At 43.0% G+C, this 19,247-nt stretch overlaps 2 protein-coding genes across 5 annotated transcripts in view; both read left to right on the forward strand.

The window, feature by feature from the left end:
- The window catches only part of LOC121933379 (vigilin-like), a 67,651-nt gene extending 52,772 nt beyond the window's left edge, over positions 1 to 14,879 (forward strand). For 3 of the 4 annotated variants that reach the window (XM_042473017.1, XM_042473018.1, XM_042473019.1), the window contains 11 exons: positions 1,414 to 1,632; positions 3,288 to 3,509; positions 4,282 to 4,500; positions 6,018 to 6,398; positions 7,491 to 7,595; positions 8,627 to 8,761; positions 8,897 to 9,040; positions 9,581 to 9,760; positions 10,069 to 10,185; positions 11,845 to 11,976; positions 13,253 to 14,879. In XM_042473017.1, the coding sequence (XP_042328951.1) occupies positions 1,414 to 1,632; positions 3,288 to 3,509; positions 4,282 to 4,500; positions 6,018 to 6,398; positions 7,491 to 7,595; positions 8,627 to 8,761; positions 8,897 to 9,040; positions 9,581 to 9,760; positions 10,069 to 10,185; positions 11,845 to 11,976; positions 13,253 to 13,345 (1,947 nt within the window). In that variant the 3' untranslated portion in view covers positions 13,346 to 14,879. The remainder of the gene's footprint in view (positions 1 to 1,413; positions 1,633 to 3,287; positions 3,510 to 4,281; positions 4,501 to 6,017; positions 6,399 to 7,490; positions 7,596 to 8,626; positions 8,762 to 8,896; positions 9,041 to 9,580; positions 9,761 to 10,068; positions 10,186 to 11,844; positions 11,977 to 13,252) is intronic. The other variant, XM_042473021.1, reaches the window with a different exon arrangement.
- A 3,525-nt stretch (positions 14,880 to 18,404) lies between these two features.
- Positions 18,405 to 19,247, forward strand: part of LOC121933873 (solute carrier family 25 member 35-like) — a 12,203-nt gene continuing 11,360 nt past the window's right edge. Inside the window, exon 1 of the mRNA XM_042473863.1 lies at positions 18,405 to 18,590. Coding sequence (XP_042329797.1) covers positions 18,405 to 18,590 — 186 coding nt within the window. The remainder of the gene's footprint in view (positions 18,591 to 19,247) is intronic.

The raw sequence follows: 19,247 nt of genomic DNA on the forward strand, positions 1-19,247 counted from the left end.
TTTTAATTTTATGTACTGTAAAAAGCTTTCTCCCCATTGCCAAAAGTAGTTTAAACTGCAATATTTGATTGCAGGGCTGAGGGGAAATCAATAAAGTGCACTTAGTATGGTTTAAATATTATATTCAAAGCTATTTTTGTTGTTACTTTTATTGGGATACTTCTAAGTATTTTAGGCATGGACTGTTTTAGACACATTGTTCTTTCATCAGTCAAGCCAGGGATGAACTTCTGCTCTACACATTTTCCCACTATCCCTTTCTCTTGCTCACTTCCTTTTATACACTGCTTTAGATAATTCATTGTTACTTTTGTGTCCAAAATGGGATTTTCTGTCCATGGCGCCAGATCCTTTCCCTTAAATGCTTTATGTACATTTGAGAGCTCCCCCAAAGTTTGGATTATACCTAGGGTGGATTTGTTGCCTCAGTGGTATGGGAACCAGCAGACACCACTGTGTGAACCTGATGCTCATTCCTCCCTAACTGGTTTATTAAATGCTGTGAGAGTTAATAAACTGTGGTTAAGGCAAGGGGAGCAGAGGGACTTGATCAGGCTCATTTACATACAGGTTAAGTAAGTTCCAATCTGTACCACCGTGCCCTCTGAAAGCCACCCTGTTTTCTTTGCCTCAAATAAGAATTTTTACCCTAAAGCCTCCAAGACCAGAAGTTCTTAAAAGCAAGGCAGACCCTCATTTCCAGTTTTGTATTTGCCACATTTCCAGGGTTGGTGCAGCTTGCACTTGGAATGTGCCATCACCCAAATCAGGACCTAAGATTATGAGGGGCCTTCAAATACCCAATGATCCTATATTTAGAAAATTGTTCTCCACTCCAGTGAATTCTGTTGAAGGCCTCTGAAGAAGACTTTTTCTCATTGAGCTTTTTAAACAAATAAACAGTTGACCATTTCAAAGCACATGGAGCTTGTCTTTTTAATATTTTCTGCCTTTAAATACAAAAATAGTTTCTGGATCAGGAACCTAACACTGTTCATTGGTCAAATGATTTTGGGTTGTCCAGAAAATGGTTTCAGAGTTCCTGGTCCAGAAATGAATGAAGTTTGATTCTGAATAGTCCTTCCACTGCCTCAGAAGGCCTCAAGAGTACACACAAGCCAAAATGTATCTGGCCTTTTTTCTGTTAATAAAACAACTATCCTTTGAGACACCTCTATAGTTTCCTATGTGGATTTCATTGGATGCCCCCAATTTCTGCTTCTTTTAGTAGATGTTTAGTGCCAGAATCCTGCTGTTGACCTTGCATTATCTTACTATACTTCCGTAGTGTGACCTCTTAGCTGCCTTGAATCCTGTGCAAAAGAAGGTCTTGCATGATTTTCACCTGTATCATAGAGAATTTTGTAGCTCTTTGTGTTCTCCCTCTTTCTCTCTCCTTCCTCTTCTTCCTAGGCTAACATAAAAGAAGTAGATGTGTCTATACCAGCCAAACTGCACAACTCACTGATCGGAGCCAAGGGGCGGCTGGTGCGTTCCATCATGGAAGAATGTGGCGGGGTGCACATCCACTTTCCATCTGAGGGTTCAGGCAGTGACAAAGTCACCATCCGAGGGCCTGGCGAGGAGGTTGAGAAAGCCAAACGCCAGCTTTTGCAGCTGGCAGAAGAGAAGGTACCAATTTGGCAGATGTTGCTAGCTGTTAAAGCATTGGTAGTCAGAGACAGAGATGGGGGAGAACTATGTCCCTCACAGCAAGTTGCAGACAGTTGAACAAAGGCAAAACTTGAAATCACTTGCAATTTTTATTTGTTGCTGTGGGGGGCTGGTTTAAAGGACATTTTTATGTTTTCACAAAACAATCATAAAACAGTTGTGATATACAGTTTTGGGGTGATGGTCATCCCTCTCCCAATTTTTGGAGGGGTGTTGGGGTTCAGATGGGACTGCAGAAAAGCTGCCAGAGACACATACAGGCCTTTGTTTCCCTAGTCCGGTGGGGTCTTTCATAGGATTTATTGGGATAAAAGCGCTTAACATAAAGAAAGGAATACGAAAGGACAAAACATGAAAAGAAAACATGAAACTTTCTTAAATCTTAACATTACAATGTAACGTAATGTATTTAAATCTAACATTGCAGTGTTCCTAGTCCTGTCTCAACAAGTGGCCATTTGTTTATTTGGTAACAAGGTAGACAGCGTTCCTAACCCAGCCTTTTCCTTCCTTTGCTGTGGCTTGAACATTTCACACGCTGGTTCTAGTCTACCAGGAAGTGGTTGTAAAGGTTTTTGATGCAAACACCTTGTTATAGTAGTGTTCTGGGTCTCCTGTTTGGAAGCCCTTGTTTATCACCACCATGAGTTGTGCAGTGGCAAGGAGAAGCAATCATGGCCATAGCTATGCTGACCATAGAACAAAAGACAAACAAACATCCAAAGTCTCCCTTATGATTTATTGGTCTAATCAAAAGTCACACAATACATCACATTGGTGTTTAAAGCTCACAGAGCAAAAGTTACAATGCACCTTCCAAGAGGAGAAGGAAAGATTTATTGTTTCTTTTTTACTGCCTTTGTTCCCATCAACTTACAGCCATGGGGTAGGATCTGACCTTTTTGTGTACATACACAGCATTTCTGTAGAACAGCCCAAAGCAAACATATAGATGCTGTGACTCCAACACTATCACTTTCTTCCCTTTACATGTTTTTAACCATCTTTGCCTGATGGAGAGGCTTGTGACCTTTGAAAGCTAATGTGATGAATTTTGCTCAGTCTAATAAAGGTATCATCAAAAGGAGAAATAATGTAATTTATAAAATACCTTAAAGGAACAAAGGTAAAGAGACTTACATTTGCAGTCCATCACACAGGAAGATTTGTTTTTCAGGCTGTGCTGCATTCCTTTCAAATGTTACATCCTCAGAGTTCCATATGAAGTAACTAATGATTAAATTTATCTTGATGAATGCAGTCAGTGAGGGTGGAGGTGCATTTTGGATGTCTTCTGTGGTCTATCTTACTTGTCATTCCTGTTACAGCCTTGGTTCCCATTCTGTGGACGAGTAGATTGTAGACTCTTAAATTAAGTGAACCAAGTAAATGAAGTAAACTGGTACATGACTTGGGAAAACTGCTAACTAAAATCCTTTTGCACAAGGATTTTGGAATTGTTTCTGAACATTCAATTCAGAAAGTTTCTCGGAGGCCATACTCCAAGACGACAGTACAGGGCTGAGAATCCTAGCCTATTTTACCTGGATGTACTGCAGTTCTCACTGGTGACTACTGTCTTTCTTTGCTATTCTTCCTTACTCCTTTTCCAGCAAATCAACAACTACTCAGTGGAGCTGCATGCCAAGCCGGAGTACCACAAGTTTTTGATTGGGCGTGGAGGTGCTAACATCCGGAAAGTGAGGGACCGTACTGGGGCCCGCATTATCTTCCCCACCCCTGAAGACAAAGACCAGGAGCTCATCACCATTGTGGGAAAAGAAGATGCAGTGTGGCAGGCCCAGCATGAACTGGAGAATCTAATCCGGAATCTGGTATGGGTCCCTTAAGTAGTGCAGAAGATACTGGCTTCATTGTAGGGACTAAGAGCCAGTGGGTGGTGGCATTATTTATTTGTATTCACTAAGATGGGGAAAGGCTGGACATCAAAGGAGGAGTGGACAGTAAGTAAATTCAGGTTCCATGGCAACTGCAGAAAGGAATTCTTGGAGCTTGAGAGGACCAAATGGCACTTGATCCCAAGTAGGCCTATGGAAGGGCCTCACCAGCTTACTTCTTCCACCTGAAGCATCCAGTTCAATGTAAAGGACCAAGTACCATCATTTTCCCCTTTCTCACTGAAATAAGGATAAATGTACCTCTATTACTACTGTAACATTTAAAAGGGATGGAGATTAGGGCTTTGGGGGTAATTCTTAGTAGTCTCTGAGGCCACCAGAGAGTGCCAAGTACAGTGCTCCCTCGGGTTACGAAATTAATTCGTTCCGCCGCCGCTTTCGTAACCCGAAAAGCATTCGCAAGCCGAAATGCCATAGGCGCTAATGGGGAAAAGCCGCGATTTCGTGTGAAATAGCGCCGAAAAGCACCAAAAATTTTTTCGTAACCCGAAAAAACCTTCGTAACCCGGAACAGTTATTTCCTATGGGATTTTTTCGTATCCCGGAAATTTCGTAACGTGGGTATTTCGTATCCCGGGGTACCACTGTATAGAAAATTGGCTCTTGAACTCGTCACACTTGCCTATTCTTTCTGTACAGCACCAGTTTTCTCTCTTCCCCAACCAACACTTGGTTTCTTCCACCCCAGGACAATGTCATCGAAGACTGGATGATGGTGGACCCCAAATATCACCGTCATTTTGTGGCACGCCGAGGGCATGTGCTGCGGGAAATTGCAGAAGAGTATGGTGGGGTGACAGTGAGCTTTCCCCGGACTGGTGTCCAAAGTGACAGAGTGATATTAAAGGGGGCGAAGGACTGTGTGGAGGCTGCCAAGAGACGCATTCTGGAGATCATCAGTGACCTGGTACATACATCTCCCAGATATCAAGGTTGGGGTTGTTGTCATTATTTGCTATCAAATCAACTCCCAACTTACCACAACCTTGTGAATGAGAGCTCTCCCAAGAGCCCCAGTCCTCTAGTTTTCAAGTCTTGGAAACTCAGGTCCATGGTTTCCTTGATTCAGTCAATCCACCTCAATTGTGATCTTCTTTTCCTACTGCCTTCTACTGTATCTCTTAGATAGAACAATAAGTGATTGTCCCCAGGACGAAAATACTTTGTACAATACCTCACACCATTGAAAAGGAGACTCCCCAAGTCTGCCAGAACACCATATTTCTGACTCAGTTTCATTAATATTACTCTTGTCCTTGAATGTGCCTCCTTTTTTGGGTGTGTGGGGAGTTAAATGCTTTCATAGCAGTACAGGTTGAATCTCCTGTATCTGGAATTCCAAATTCCAAAATACTCCCAAGCAACAAAACTTGTTTTCATGGGTGGCTAATATAGTGACACCTTTGTCTTGGGTGATTCAGTGTACACAAACTTTGTTTCATCCACAAAATGATTAAAAGTATTGTACTGTATAAAGTTACCTTCAGGCTGTTTATATGGTATATTGTGTGTGTGTGTGTGTGTGTGTGTGTGTGTGTGTGTGTATACATACATATATATACATATATATATACACGTGTGTGTGTGTGTGTGGAAGTAGACCAGGTCTGCAAATGTTTATGCTACAACTTGTTTCACACGCTTGGTCTCAAAGGTGCTACAAGAGCCCTTTCCATGAAACATAAATGCATTTTATGTTTAGACTTGGGTCCCATCTCCACAATACCTTTTTATGTAGGTTTATACAAATACAAGTATTCCAAAATGCTAAAAAGATCTGAAATCCCAAACATTTCTGGTCCCAAACATTTTGAATAAGGGATACTCAGATGTACCATAATATGTCCCTCAGCTCCATAGACATTTTCATCAAGATATATTAATATAATATTGAAATGATTGCTAACAGCCTTCTCCAACTTGGTACCTTCTAGATGTGTTGGACTACAACTCCCATCACACCCAGATTGCATAGCAATTTGCAGCCTTTTAGATTTCCTACTCAGCATTTCTGTCAGTCATACCATCTGACTGGAGCTGCTGTGACAACAATTGCTTAATGAGTACATTGTCTGTCACTGACAGCTGGGAGTTTCCATGTTGGTGTGGGTAGTGAATCTGTTCTGGGGTTTAATTTGAAGTTTATGGGAGATGTCCACAGTGCTGGACCTATTCTGGGAATATGGATTGGCACCTTGGATACTTCCTTAGTTTGAGTTCAGATGGAACCCAAGAATAGATTCACCACCACACTGATCTGGAAATCACCAGCTTCCACTATTGTCTCCTTCCTTCTTCAAGCATTGAAGGTATTATGAACATGTTAAGCAGCAGTGCTTCTTGCTCTGTCACAAGCCATAGCCTGAGCTGTGACACACACACAATGTCCCATAATCCACTCCTCAGTTTCCCCTCCCTCTTTAGGAAGCCCAGGTGGTTTTGGAATGCATCATCCCTCAACGCTTCCACCGTGTGGTGATGGGAGCCAAAGGTTACAAGGTGCAACAGATCACTCGGGACCATGATGTACTGATCAAGTTCCCGGAGCGAGATGACAATTCAGGTTTGTATGCTGGGGTTGCCAAATCGCTTAGTAGTCAGACGCTCAAGGTTTTGCAGACAGGGAACTCACCTTTTCAACTCCTCGCCCTCCATTTCCCTTGCCTTTTGTCTCCAGGTTCAGAAGCACAGTCTCAGGAAAATGGCGATGTGAGTCCTGAGCTGGATTCCGCCCCCCGCAAATGTGACACCATCCTCATCTCGGGGCGCAAGGAGAAGTGTGAGGCAGCTCGGGCAGCACTGTTGGTAGGAATCCCATCCTTGTCTGTGCTGAGGTGGGGAACAGCAACCTAGAGGCTAGACTAGGCTAGTAGTAATAGTAATAATAAATAATTTATTAGTATGAAGTCAAAGGCTTTCATAGCCAGAAAAAGCTACAAAAATTATTAGTAGTAGTATTATTATCAGACCTTTTAACCATTTTGGGACTCAAGGTGGCTTACAACAATTACCGTAAAAGAAATGTAGCGTAAAAATACTGCTGTTGATGTGTGCCTGCAGATTGTTTCTGAGTTATGACAATGTCATGGGGTTTTCTAGGGCTGAGGGAAACACTGGTTTTCTAGGTTGTCAGAGTGCCCTCAGGCACCATAAACACCTACTGACTTCTTCCCTAGTGCATTCCTTCCGGATGAAAATGATCTTGTAGTTACCCAACAGAAAAATGTCACCGTTAGGAAGAAGGCTGCAAAACCTGTTCTTAGAGGGCATGAGAGCCTGTTTTGGGAGCAGGTGAGGCAGTCAAACAAAGTATATGGTGGTAATGAGGAGGATCTTGTGCCAAGTTACATGGCCCATGTGACACATTAGTAATGCTCAAATCCAGCCCACTTTGTGTTCAAGAAGATCTTGATGGCCATTGCATAAGTGGTTAGCATTGAGCTGGTATTTGGAAAATGCAGTTTCAAGTCCCACTGTACCATGAAGTTCACTTGGTTCTCTTTCACTCACTCAGTCTAATCTACTTTGCAAGGTTGTTAAGATAATGAAAAGGAGAGTCATGTAAAGCTTACTGGAAGAAAACTGGGATATAAATGTATCAAAAAACAGAAAATACTGCAGAGAAGTGTCATTCATACCTCATGCAGGCAACCTTAATCAGTTCCAGCTCCCCACCCCAAATTCCACACCATTATTGTTATTGTCTTTAATTATATCCTGACTTTCCCCTAGAATTCAGACTCAGTGTATTTTACAAATTAGAACAAGTGCAGTACAGTTAAACCACGCAGAAGTGTAGCTCCTTGTCCACCAAAAATAAAAACTTTATAAGGCATAAATAGCAAGAGAAGCACTTAAGCTGCACCCCTTAATCTGCCTGTCTTTCTTCCCTTCCAGGCTCTGGTTCCCATCACTGTGGATGTGGATGTTCCCTTTGACCTGCACCGCTACATCATTGGACAGAAGGGAGCTGGCATTCGTAAAATGATGGAAGAATATGAGGTAGGGGGCAAGTAGCCCATATTCCAGTCCTGTACCTTTGTGTTCCATGTTTTGGATTTTTGTTTTTAAATAAACTCAGAGTAAAAAAACATTTCCTGTGTTTTTTTTAAATGATGTAGAACAAGGATGGACAACTGTGGAAGACTAGGAGACTGTATTAGGAAACCTTGGAGAACCATACCGCAGCTCCTGCAAGGCGCTTTTTTTAAATTGCCTCCAAATGCCCTCTAACCAAAGGTATCTTTGGTCAGGTGTTTTGAACCATTTAGGGCAAGGTGAGGCCTCTACTTAATAAAGAAGCAAAACTGAAGGTAGAGTTATAGGTTATTTTTCTCCTTAATTAAATTGCTTTTCTAAGGCTAAAGCAGTTCAGGGAGCTCAAAAATTAAGGAAAGTTTCTTCCTCCACCACCTGAATAAAAACAAGTGTTGTTTTTTTTATTATCAAAATATGGAAGGATATGATTTTTATTTGATTTTATTTATATACCACCTTTCTCCCAAATGGGACTCCAATATAAGTTAAAATACTGTATAGGCCAAATAGGTTGAATCAAATAAACAATTGTGTGCCTTCAAGTTTCTGTCTTACAGTGACCCTATCATGGGGTTTTCTGGGGCTGAGAGTGTGACTCCATGGCCAAGTGGGGAATCACACCCTGATTACCATAGTCATAGTCCATCATTCAAACCACTACTCCACACTTGTTCACATTAAAACAATGTGTAGTACAAAAGTGTAAAAAGCATTAAAACATCAGTCCAATTAAAACACTACTTTTAAGAATTGTTTTTTGTGGGTTTTTCGGGCTATGTGGCCATGTTCTAAGCAGAGTTTCTTCCTGACATTTCGCCAGCATCTTTTAAGAATTATTTTTAAAGAAGAACTACAACACATGAACTACATATCACAAAACAGGCCATGGCAGTTTCCAACCACTGCCTTAACAGAATGATTGATGGAAATGTTTTTTTTACTCTCAGTTTATTTAAAAACAAAAATCCAAAACATGGTACTTCCCTGTTCCCCAGGTGAATATCTCGGTTCCGCAGCCTGAGCAGCAGTCAGACATCATCAAGATCACGGGCCTGGTCCCAAATGTGGAGCGGGCCAGAGTTGGACTTCTGGAGAGGGTCAAAGAACTGCAAGCTGAGCAGGAAGATCGGGTACTGCCTGGGCAATGCATGCCAGGATCCCTCCCCACCCATACAGTTTTTGTCAGCCATGCTGTGGCATGGGATGGTGCTCAAAAGACCACTCTGTCCTATTGGTAATTTCTAATTTCCTCTCCCTTCTTTCAGGCCTTGCGAGGCTTCAAGCTGATGGTGAGTGTGGAACCTAAGTATCATCCAAAGATCATTGGCAAGAAGGGAGCAGTCATTTCCCAGATACGTAAGGACCACGATGTCACCATTCAGTTCCCAGACAAAGGGGATGAGAATCAGGTTAGTGACTCTTTCTCTTCAGATGTGGAGTCATAGGCCTTGTGGGGAGGGAATGGGGCTGGATCAGTTATGGAGCAAAGACAGCCAAAGGTCAGGCTTACACTCCTGGGCTGGTTTTCTATTGAGTTGAAGACTATGGATTGATTTTAAGTTTAAATCTGACCTTTCCTTTTTCAAGAGTGAAGGAAACATAACCTTTTCCTTCTGGTAAAACCCCTTGATGGTTCATGTCCAGGTAATTCTTCGGCAGCCCCTGTGGAATAAATCAGGACACAATGGAAAGAGGGAGTGAAATTCAAGCATACATAATATATTCCCTCATGTGAGCTGAAAAGTTTGACCTTTTTAGATCTTTTAAGGTCTTCAGAGCCTTCAGGGCTTATGTGTCAATCACCCCCTTTTAGAAGTCAAACCTAGTTTTGGTTTCTAGACAGGCTTGAAACAAAATGGCTCTATCTGTAGAATGGTAGGTACCCTGTCATGATAGTTTGTCATCCTAATATTCGATCATGTTTTTTTCTCTGTCCTGCCTCACCCCAGGACCTTATCACAATCACTGGGTATGAGAAGAATGCTGAGGGAGCCCGGGATGCCATCTTGAAGATCGTGTCTGATCTTGAGGAGATGGTCAGTGAGGATGTCCGCCTGGATCACCGAGTCCACGCCCGCATCATTGGTGGGAGGGGCAAAGCCATCCGCAAACTCATGGAAGAGTTCCGGGTAGGAGATGGATTCTGTACAGGTGGTGAGAGGGTGGCGCTTAAGGTGATGTTAAGGGTGACAGAAGTATTCAGTCCCTCCATGGTGGAAGGGAATTCTGGGCACCAAAGCCACATATGCTCTTGGGACCTGTCACAATGTCCTTGTCCCATCCACAGCACAGAAATGTTAATGGACAGTATCCAGAACTACCTGCCACCTATGATGGTGGACAACAAAATGGTGACCAGTCTGTGCCATTCTTGTAGGGAACTCTGATGCATCAGTAGTCCTGCTTGCTTTCTAAAGAGCCTTCTTTTTCTCTACAGGTGGATATCCGCTTCCCTCAGCCGGGCTCTAGTGACCCTGACAGAGTCACGGTAACTGGGCTGCCGGAAAATGTTGATGATGCGATTGACCACATGCTAAACTTGGAAGAGGAATATGTAAGAGAAAGGGATATTTCTGGGTGGCAGGGTGGACGGGTTGTGTGTGTCCAGACAGCTGATGGATCGGACAGTAGAATCATCCTGTTCCGAGAAGCTTTCCCAGGCATCGCATAATTGTCGCTTACTATCTGATGTTCTGTTGTTGACTGTTTATCGATCCATTTCCTGTATTGCTATGTACTGTATATGTATTATCCTACTTGTGAGTATGTTTTTCCCTGATAATGATTAAACCTTCCTTTTGAGCCAAGCACCGCCCTTCCGTCCCCATCTGCCTTGGTCCAGGCCTCGGAGGTAGAGAGGAACTGCTGGACCTCTTACTCTTTCCCTCCACCACTCCCTTCTCCTTCTGTGTCATGTCTTTTTAGATTGTAAGCCTGAGGGCAGGGAACCGTCTAACTAAAAGGATTGCATGTACAGCGCTGTGTAAATTTACAGCGCTTCATAAATAAAGGTTAATAATAATAATAATAATAATAATAATAATAATAATAATAATAATAACAATAATAATAACAATAATAATAATAGAAAGGGAATGAAATTGTCTCCCACTGCTTAGAAATCTTCCCTCTTGCTAACCATATCCCTATTGTCCATTGTCTGACAGTAGACAAATTAATGACTAAAAAATCAGCAGCATTTGAATTGGTTCGCAGAGTAAGTTAAAAAATGATTAAACTGCTTTTTTTAAAAAGGCAAAAATGCGTAACTCCATATAACTTAGCAAAAAAGAAAGAAAGGAAAAATCAGCAAACTTCATGGGGAAATCCAAGTTTAAAAGATTCACATCAGCTTAAGTTGTTCATGAAAGTGGAAATGGCTAAGAAATTATGGATCCAGGATTATATTTAGGGATAGACCCTAGTCTTTAAGATCTGTTACTTGCTCCCTGGGAGTGCACTATTCAACAATCCTTGAGCCAGGGGAGAGAACCTGTGGCTTTCCAGAGGTTGTTCAGCTACACCTTCCATCATCCCTACTCAGCATAGGCAGTAGTTGTGGGGGGCGGGATGAGGTGAAGATGATGGATAGCTATTTCAAGCCTTCCTTTCCCCACAAAACTGGGACTCAATGTGGTTTACAAATTAAAATTAAAAGTTCAGTAAAGCTGAGACATACAAACAGTTAATGGTAAAAATATAATTAAACTGTCAGTACGAGTAAAACCCATTTAAAACATATCGTTAAAATAATAAAAACAGTGCAGTTAAAAGCAACACAATTTCCTCTTAAAACCCCTTTCTTTATAAAGTTTCAATTCTCAAAACCCTATCCAAACTAAAAAAGAAAAGGTTTTGGCTGCTGTTGAGAGGACAGCAAGATAGGGGCAGTTGTAGCCTCTCTCTGAAGAGAGTTCCAGAGCCTAGGAGGAAATACCAAGAATGCTCTGTCTCACATCCCTGCTTGATATTCCTGTGAAGGTTGTGGGACTGAGAGAAGGGCCTCTCCTGAAGATCACAGGACCCTGGTAGCTTATTTTGGGACATTATGGTCTGTTAGCCTGGATCTCAACCATATATATATTTATATATAGACTTCCTAGCTCATGAGGGGTGTTGTAGTCCAGCAACACTTGAGATAGTCTCTGATTCCCCACTCCTGGTCTATAGTAGCTGTCTCTGATCTTAATAATTGGGTGTTTGTTTTTTGCAGATGATGGATGTGGTGGAGACAGAAACTATGGCTGCGTATATGAAGCCTCCCTCCCGTTTGGAAGAGGAGCCTCGGGGCCCCGCTAAGGGCTTTGTGGTGCGCGATGCCCCCTGGAACGCATCTGGGAACAAGGTCTGGCTCAACATCACCCCCAGATCTTCCCTTACTCAAAGGCAGGGCATAGCATTGCCCCCATAATTGGCCTTGGCAGTTGCTTTGCTTGGTCTATAGTACAAAATAGGGTTTGTTTATTATTTATTTATTATTTTTATTATTTTTATTTGTATCCCGTTTTTTTCCCCAGGACTGGGACTTCACAACATTAAAAACAGTACAATAAAAACATTAAAATTAAATTAAATTAAAAAATAATATATACTACTACTAATAATAATAAGTACATTAAAAAGAAATTATATTATTACAATATTAAAACAGATAGTTATTAAAAGAATAAAACATATTAAAAAATAAAACTATAAATAAGGGGAGGGGGGAAATGTAACAAATTTTTAAACTGATCCAACATCCCAGCCTGTCCTTATTGCAGTCCTTAAACGCTTGTGTGAACAGGTAAGTCTTCACCTGCCGGCGGAAGGCCATCAAGGAGAGAGCCGTTCTGATCTATTCCCTGGGCAGGGAGTTCCAGAGTCTAGGGCAGCCGCCAAGAAGGCCCTCTCTCGCGTCCCCACCAACCGTGTTTGTGATGGTGTTGGGATGGAGAGAAGGGCTTCTCCAGAGGATCTCAGAGTCCAGACTGGTTCATACCAGGAGCAACGGTCTGCCAAATAGTGTGGACCTGAGCCATGCTGGGATTTCTAAGTAATAACCAGCACCTTGAATTGTGCCCAGAAACAAACTGGCAGCCAATGAAGCTGCTTCAACAGAGGCATTGCACGATCTCTGTAGTCTGCCCCTGTTAACAGCCTGACAGCAGCTCTTTGAACCAGCTGAATTTTCCGAACACTTTTCAAAGGCAGCTCCATGTAGAGCCCATTACATTAAATGACTTTATAAAAAACCCACTCCTTTTTTTAAAAATTGATTATTATTTTTATTCACCAGTTTCTTGGCAGTTTTTCATTGTTGGACAAGTCTTTCTAACTGCTTTATTTTATAGTGCATTTTATAGCTGGCTTCTTTGCAGAACTGATAATGCCCCTGCAGCCAACTTTGTGTAGAAAATATGGCAGCCCTGTTTGTTTTCTTAAGGATGGCAACCAAAGTATGTACCAGTCAACAGCTTGGTCCTTTTACTTTTTTACACTGCTACCTCTCGCCATCCCCCATCCTGTGTGGGGGATTCTGGAATTTGTAGTCCAAAAAAAAAAAAAGCAGCAATGTTAAGCTTGGACTCCATCCCATGATCATTGTAGCTGACCTCTCTTTTCTTTTCATATGTTTTCAGGCTCCAGATGTCAGTAGCGCTGAAGAATTCCCTGTCTTTGGCACTGGCGTGGTCCCCAAACAGACGTCTGTCTGGGGCCCCAAGAAGTACTGAGATCAGGGTGGCATGGGTGACCCAAGCCAACTGCCACTTGGGCACGGCTCCAGCCTCCCTCAGGCATTGTGGCGGTTCTCCTTGCGCCATCGGATCCCTATGGACCTCCTCTTGCTTTCAGGATGTGGCAGATTCCTCCTCCTCTTCCACCGAAACACACCCTCCGTCCCTCCCATGACTCTGTGCAATCCATTAACCAGTCAAAAGCCATAGCCCACCTTTTTTCCTCTTCCTTCTTCCTGTCGAGCCAAAGCAGGCCAGGTTGTAAGCACACAAATGTTAAGCCAGCCTCTTGTGGCTAGCATCTTTCCTTTCCCTGTCCCCCCTCCCTCTCTATGCCAAATTTCAGGGCATTATGATGATCTCTTGGCCGGACGTGGCCATAACACCTCATTCCCACCTCTCAGCTGAAAAAGGAATGCGTCAAAGATCCTTGCTCCCTTCCCTCCCCCAGCTCCCTCCTCTTCCAGGTGTGCGATGGTTGCATGCTTTCACACACTCCCAGGATGGCCAGAGGGCTTGGTTTTTTTTGCAAGAGGGGGGCTCAAATGTCCAAAGAGGGGCAGATCAAACCCCCTCTGTTGCCCAAAAGACCGTGCCCCCTTTCTCCCTTCTTCAACTCTCAGCTAGCTGGCCTCCTGGCTACTCAGGCTGCCAGCCCCTTTGGGCTTGCCAACAGTCCCTGGTATTGACTTTGGAGCAGCACTACTGGGACAAGACTAAACTTGGGCAAGGCCTCATGTGGTCTGGGAGGGTTTGGGGTGCAGGAGTGATCTCAGAATGAGATTTCGGACTCCCTGTAGCTGGAAGAAAGAATGCAAAAACGTTAGAAGCAGGTAGCACTTAGAAACTTTGGCAACCGGCAGGCTTGAGTCTGCTCCCTTTCCCTCTTCACGTCCATAGCACAGTGTAGAGTCTGTGATTATTTTTTCTTCTCATTTTCAGCCTCCCTGGATTTTTCTTTTTCCTTTTTAGTTACTCTTCCTTCTGTCTTCCTCCCAAGTTGCACTTGCTTTGAAACATTAGGGGAAAATATGCAACATTGAACAAAGAGACAAATGCTCTTTGCTTTTTTTGTTCTGTTCTGTTTTGTTTCCGTTCCTTTCCGTTTCTAGTCCTCATCGTACGTTCCAGATTTGAAGCTGTGACTTCTGGAGTGAATGCGTTTGTGTGCGTGTGCGTATATGAGATGGGTATGCGAGTAAGCATAGTGGCTCCACCTGTGTATCCCCGTCCCTTTTTGCCGTGTCTTTGTGACAAGGTAATCAGAAACAAACTGTAATGGGGCAACGTAACCATGTGTTTTGTTTGGTTTTCCTGAAGGCAAGGGTGTGGGGAGACATACAGAGAACTGACAAAACGAACAAGCAAACAAACAAAAAATACGGAGAACACTATTGGCCTTAAAAGAGAACAAAAAACAAGAGGGGAAAATAAAAGAAACTTAAGTTTGACAAAGGAAATATGCAAACTCTGTAGGTCATGTGGTGACTGTGGACTTTTCTAATTCCAAATAAAAATGGAGTGGAAAACAGCTTCAGCTGGACTCTCTTGATATGAGGAAAGAGGGATGGGGGTATTTTTCCTGGGACCAAAAGGATGGGGAGGTATATGGCTGTGTTTAGAAGAAGGATGAAGAGTCTTTTTCAGGCTGAGGGCCAAACTCAACTTCAGAAAGGCTGCATTATGGTGAAGGTGAGACCAACAATAACATCCAGCATCCAAAATCTACAAAACAATGATATCTTTATTGGGCCAATCAAAATGCTCAAAATATGCATTGCAAGTTTTCAAAGCTCCACTGGTTTCTTTATCAGGCAAAGATGTTAAAAATCATACAGGAGGGGGAAAAAATAAATAATCCAGTTTGAGACTGCTTTAACTGTCCTGGCTCAGTACTAGGGAATCCTGGGAATTGTAGTTTATTGGCACATCAGAGTTCTCTGACAGAGAAGGCTAAATCACAAAACTAAGGCTGTGATTAACACTGTCATATTTTTTCCTGCTATATGGTTTTTAACACTTTTGCCTGATGAAGAAGCCAGTGGAGCTTCGAAAGCTTGCAACATGTATAATGTGCATTTTGATTGGCCCAATAAAGGTATTGCTGCTTTGTGAATTTTGGATGATACTGTACTTTGCTATATGGCCAACACAGCTACCCCTAGATGTGTAGTTTATTATGTTTATTGTTAATAACTTCTCTGGAGTCAACCCAGACTCATGATGACCCTGTGAATGAGGCATCTCCAAAACTACCTGTCCTCCACTGCTCTGCTCAGATCCTGCAAAGTCAGGCCCATGGTGACTTCCCTGATTGAATTTATCCATCTGGTGTGCAGTTGTCCCCTTTCTACTATCTTCTGCCTTTTTTAGTAATAGCATCTTTTCCAGTGTGTCCTGCCTTTTCCTGATGTGGCCAAAGCAGGACAACCTCAATTTGATCATCTTTGCTTCCAGGGAGATTTGCAGCTTGATCTTGTTCAAGGACCCATTTGTTTGTCTCTTTGGCCATCCACGTTATCCTCAGCACTCTTCTCCAGCACCACATCTCAATGGAATCAACAAAATTATCAAACCAGTAATCCCTTATAATAAATGTTTTAGAAACTATTAAAATCGTCTTGCTAAAACCTAATATTGGGTTTTCTTGACAAGGTTTGTTCAGAGGGTGTTTTGTTTTGTTTTGTTTTTTTTGCCACTGCCTCTGAGTCTGAGAGAGAGTGACTTGCCTATTATTATTATTATTATTATTATTAACCTTTATTTATGAAGCGCTGTAAATTTAGGACACACAGTGCCCTTCCATGGCCAAGTGGGAATTCGAACTCTGGACTCCAGAATCATAGTCCAGTGCTCAAACTGCTATGCCATGCTGGCTCTGTATGACTTGCCTAGCATAATTTATGGAAGAGTTTTGTAATTATGTCCAATAACAGGCTTGCTTTGAAATCACATCCCTAGAAGTAGGGTCAACTAAGCTGTATCTAGACAGCAGAATTAATGCAGTTTGGTGCCACTTTTAACAGCTATGGTACAATGCTATCGAATTAAACTTGGCTGCCTCTGCTGAGAGGTCCTTGGTGCCACAACAAACTACAAATCCCAGGATTCCATTGGATGGAGCCATGACGGTGTCAAAACTGCTTTAATTCTGCAGTGCGACAGAAGCCCCCAAAAGGCCCTTTTACACTACATTTTTACATTTGGAGCTACTACTTACCCATAGAGATGGGATGTCCCCATACATCTTATGAGTATCTTTCCAAGATTGTTTCATTAGTTGTACATGACCACTGAGGAAGACACATATGTCGAAACGCGTTTGGTCAACGTTTATCATTTTGTAATGGGCATACTGCATTATCCGTTTTAATTTGTTAGTCATTGTGCACTCTCTAACCTGTTGTATACCCTTTAATCTCATTCTGTGAGGCACAAATGAATTGATATTTCATGTACTGTATATGTTCCCATGGGATTTGCAGTTTTCTGGCCCAGTACTGATTGTTCATTTTGTTTATGTCTGTAGGGCGTGGCCCACAGGCTTGAATTACCTTTTATAGATCGCATGCTTTGTATTTTAACATTTTTAAAATACATTCATTGCATTTGAGTGCAACACACTGTTTAAATAAAATTACCGAGTGTCCATCTCCCCTAAACTTTTTGCTCATTCACCTGCTTGTGTTTGTTTAGGGATTCACCTCCCAGTTTTTTTCCCTAACATCTTATAGAAACCTGAGATTTGCCATTCAGGGAGGGTTATTTGATACTCTGCCAGAGCCAAACTTTTTAACGCCTTTGTCCGATGAAGAAGCCAGTGGAGCTTCAAATGCTTGCAACACAATGTGCATTTTACTTGGTCAAATAAAGGTACTGTATTGTTGTTTTGTGGGCTTTAGGATAATAAAGAACAGTACAGTTGTCCCTCCGTATTCGCTAGAGTTAGGGGAACAAGACCCCCGTGAATATGGAAAAACTGCAAATAACAAAAACAGTTTTTACCTGAGAGGACACCTCTCTAGGAATCTCTAGGTCCTCCAGGGCAACTCTGTGGTCAATGTCCAACATACACTGACCATAGAATAGCACTGGAGGAGCTACAAATGGTCTTTAGTGCAACTTTTAGTTAAAGGTGACCACAGAGTTGCACTGGAGGACCTAGACAGTCCTAGAGAGAACATATTAATGAAGTCCGTGAATAATCAAAGCCGCAAATATGGAGGGATGATTGTACATGTAATTAGCTGTACGTAAGCCATACAAAATGTGAATTTATACTAGCGTTTCTAGATTTTGTTTTGTAATGTCCTACATCGTGGTTTTGAGCATTGGACTATGACTCTGGAAACCCACTGGGTGACCTTGGTCAAGGCACACTCTCTCAGCCTCAGAGGAAGGCAAGGGCAAGCCTCTGGACAAATCTTGCCAAGAAAACGCCAGGAGAGGTTGGCCAAGTTGGAGACGGAGGCACACAATATAGCGGTACGTAAGCCATATGGAATGGATTTATATTTAGACTAGTATTGTTCTCTCCCTTTTTGCTTCGCGGTGTCCTACATCTGTCTTGGCTGTCCTACATTTTGCAGTGCCTGGGCCTCCTCTGCCATTGTGAGATCTGTGGACCTGACTTCTTCCTGCTCCAAGACATGCCCTACAATACATTTCAAAATGTCCAGGAGGAATTTCAAAACGTCCTCCATTTTGAGCATGACTTAATAAGAAATATGCATTTATACTGCAGCTTTTTAAAATATATATGCAATTTCCTACATTTTTCTCGACTATCCTGCATTTCCCAATGCCTTAGTCCTACTTTGCTGCTATGGCCTATGGCTTGCCCTTCATAGACACCCCTTGCCTGCATTTTGTCCCAACGTAACCCGTTCACACGTTACTCAGACCCGCATCCCTGCAGTGAGTCCATTCCTCAGCCCTTGGAACACTCGGGTCAAGCGAGGAGAAGAGGCTCCGCCCACCGCGCACCGCAAAGCCGTGCGTAAAGCAACAACAAAGCGCAAGGCGCCTCTCTCTCACCCCTGATTGGTGCGACGTCATGAAAAAGTCAGCCAGCCGTTGGACGGCGGCGCCGGTTGGGGGCGTGGCTATCCGGCGGGCTCCTCTGGCAAAAGCCTTGCCGGCTCAGACGGAGAAAGACCTCGTCGGGTGCGGACGCATTGGCCAAAGGCTGGGGATGGGACTCTTTGACAAGCAGCCACCAAATCAGCTTTTTGCGCACTGGGTGCGTAAGGGCAGCCGGGCTCCCTTCCCCACGAATGAGCCCCACTTTAATTAATTAATTAATTCAATGTAATGTAATTAATTAAAATTAATGTGTTCATTTCCCAGCTGCCCCCGGAACGCTTGCACTCAGGCTGCTCCTCGCAATAGGACTTTTATTGCCATTGAGGTTTCCATTCCCAAAGTGTATCCCTTTTTCTCGCTCCTGTTCAGGACCCTCCTCAGGAGTTAGCCATCAGCCCCTGGCTCTTAAAGAGCCCCTTCCCCTCCTGAGCATCCATTTCCCTGGAGCCCCTCCTTGCTGGCTCCAGTGGGCCACCCTCCTCTTACCTTCCCATCCTTGCCTTCCTTCACTCTGCTCTCCCTCCCCTTGTCCTAAGAGCAGGGGACCCCTGCCATCCCTCCCCTCCTTCCTCCTCCTCCTCCTCCTGCTGCAGATGTCTTGGCCTTTGGGGCTCCTGGCAGGGTTCTCCTTCCTATGCTTGCAAACGTAGTTGCTGCCTACTTCTTGGTTTTCTTCCTTTTTTCTTTGTTCTGTTTTCTGAAATGTACCTGTGTTTTACTCCTTTTCTGCTGCCTTCTGCGCACGGGGTTGTTATACCTTCCTTTCTTACTCTTTTTCTTCTTTAGGCCTCAGTTGTAGGGATCCTTTTCACCC

This window comes from Sceloporus undulatus, chromosome 6 (assembly GCF_019175285.1).
Source record: "Sceloporus undulatus isolate JIND9_A2432 ecotype Alabama chromosome 6, SceUnd_v1.1, whole genome shotgun sequence".
NCBI lineage: Eukaryota > Metazoa > Chordata > Lepidosauria > Squamata > Phrynosomatidae > Sceloporus > Sceloporus undulatus.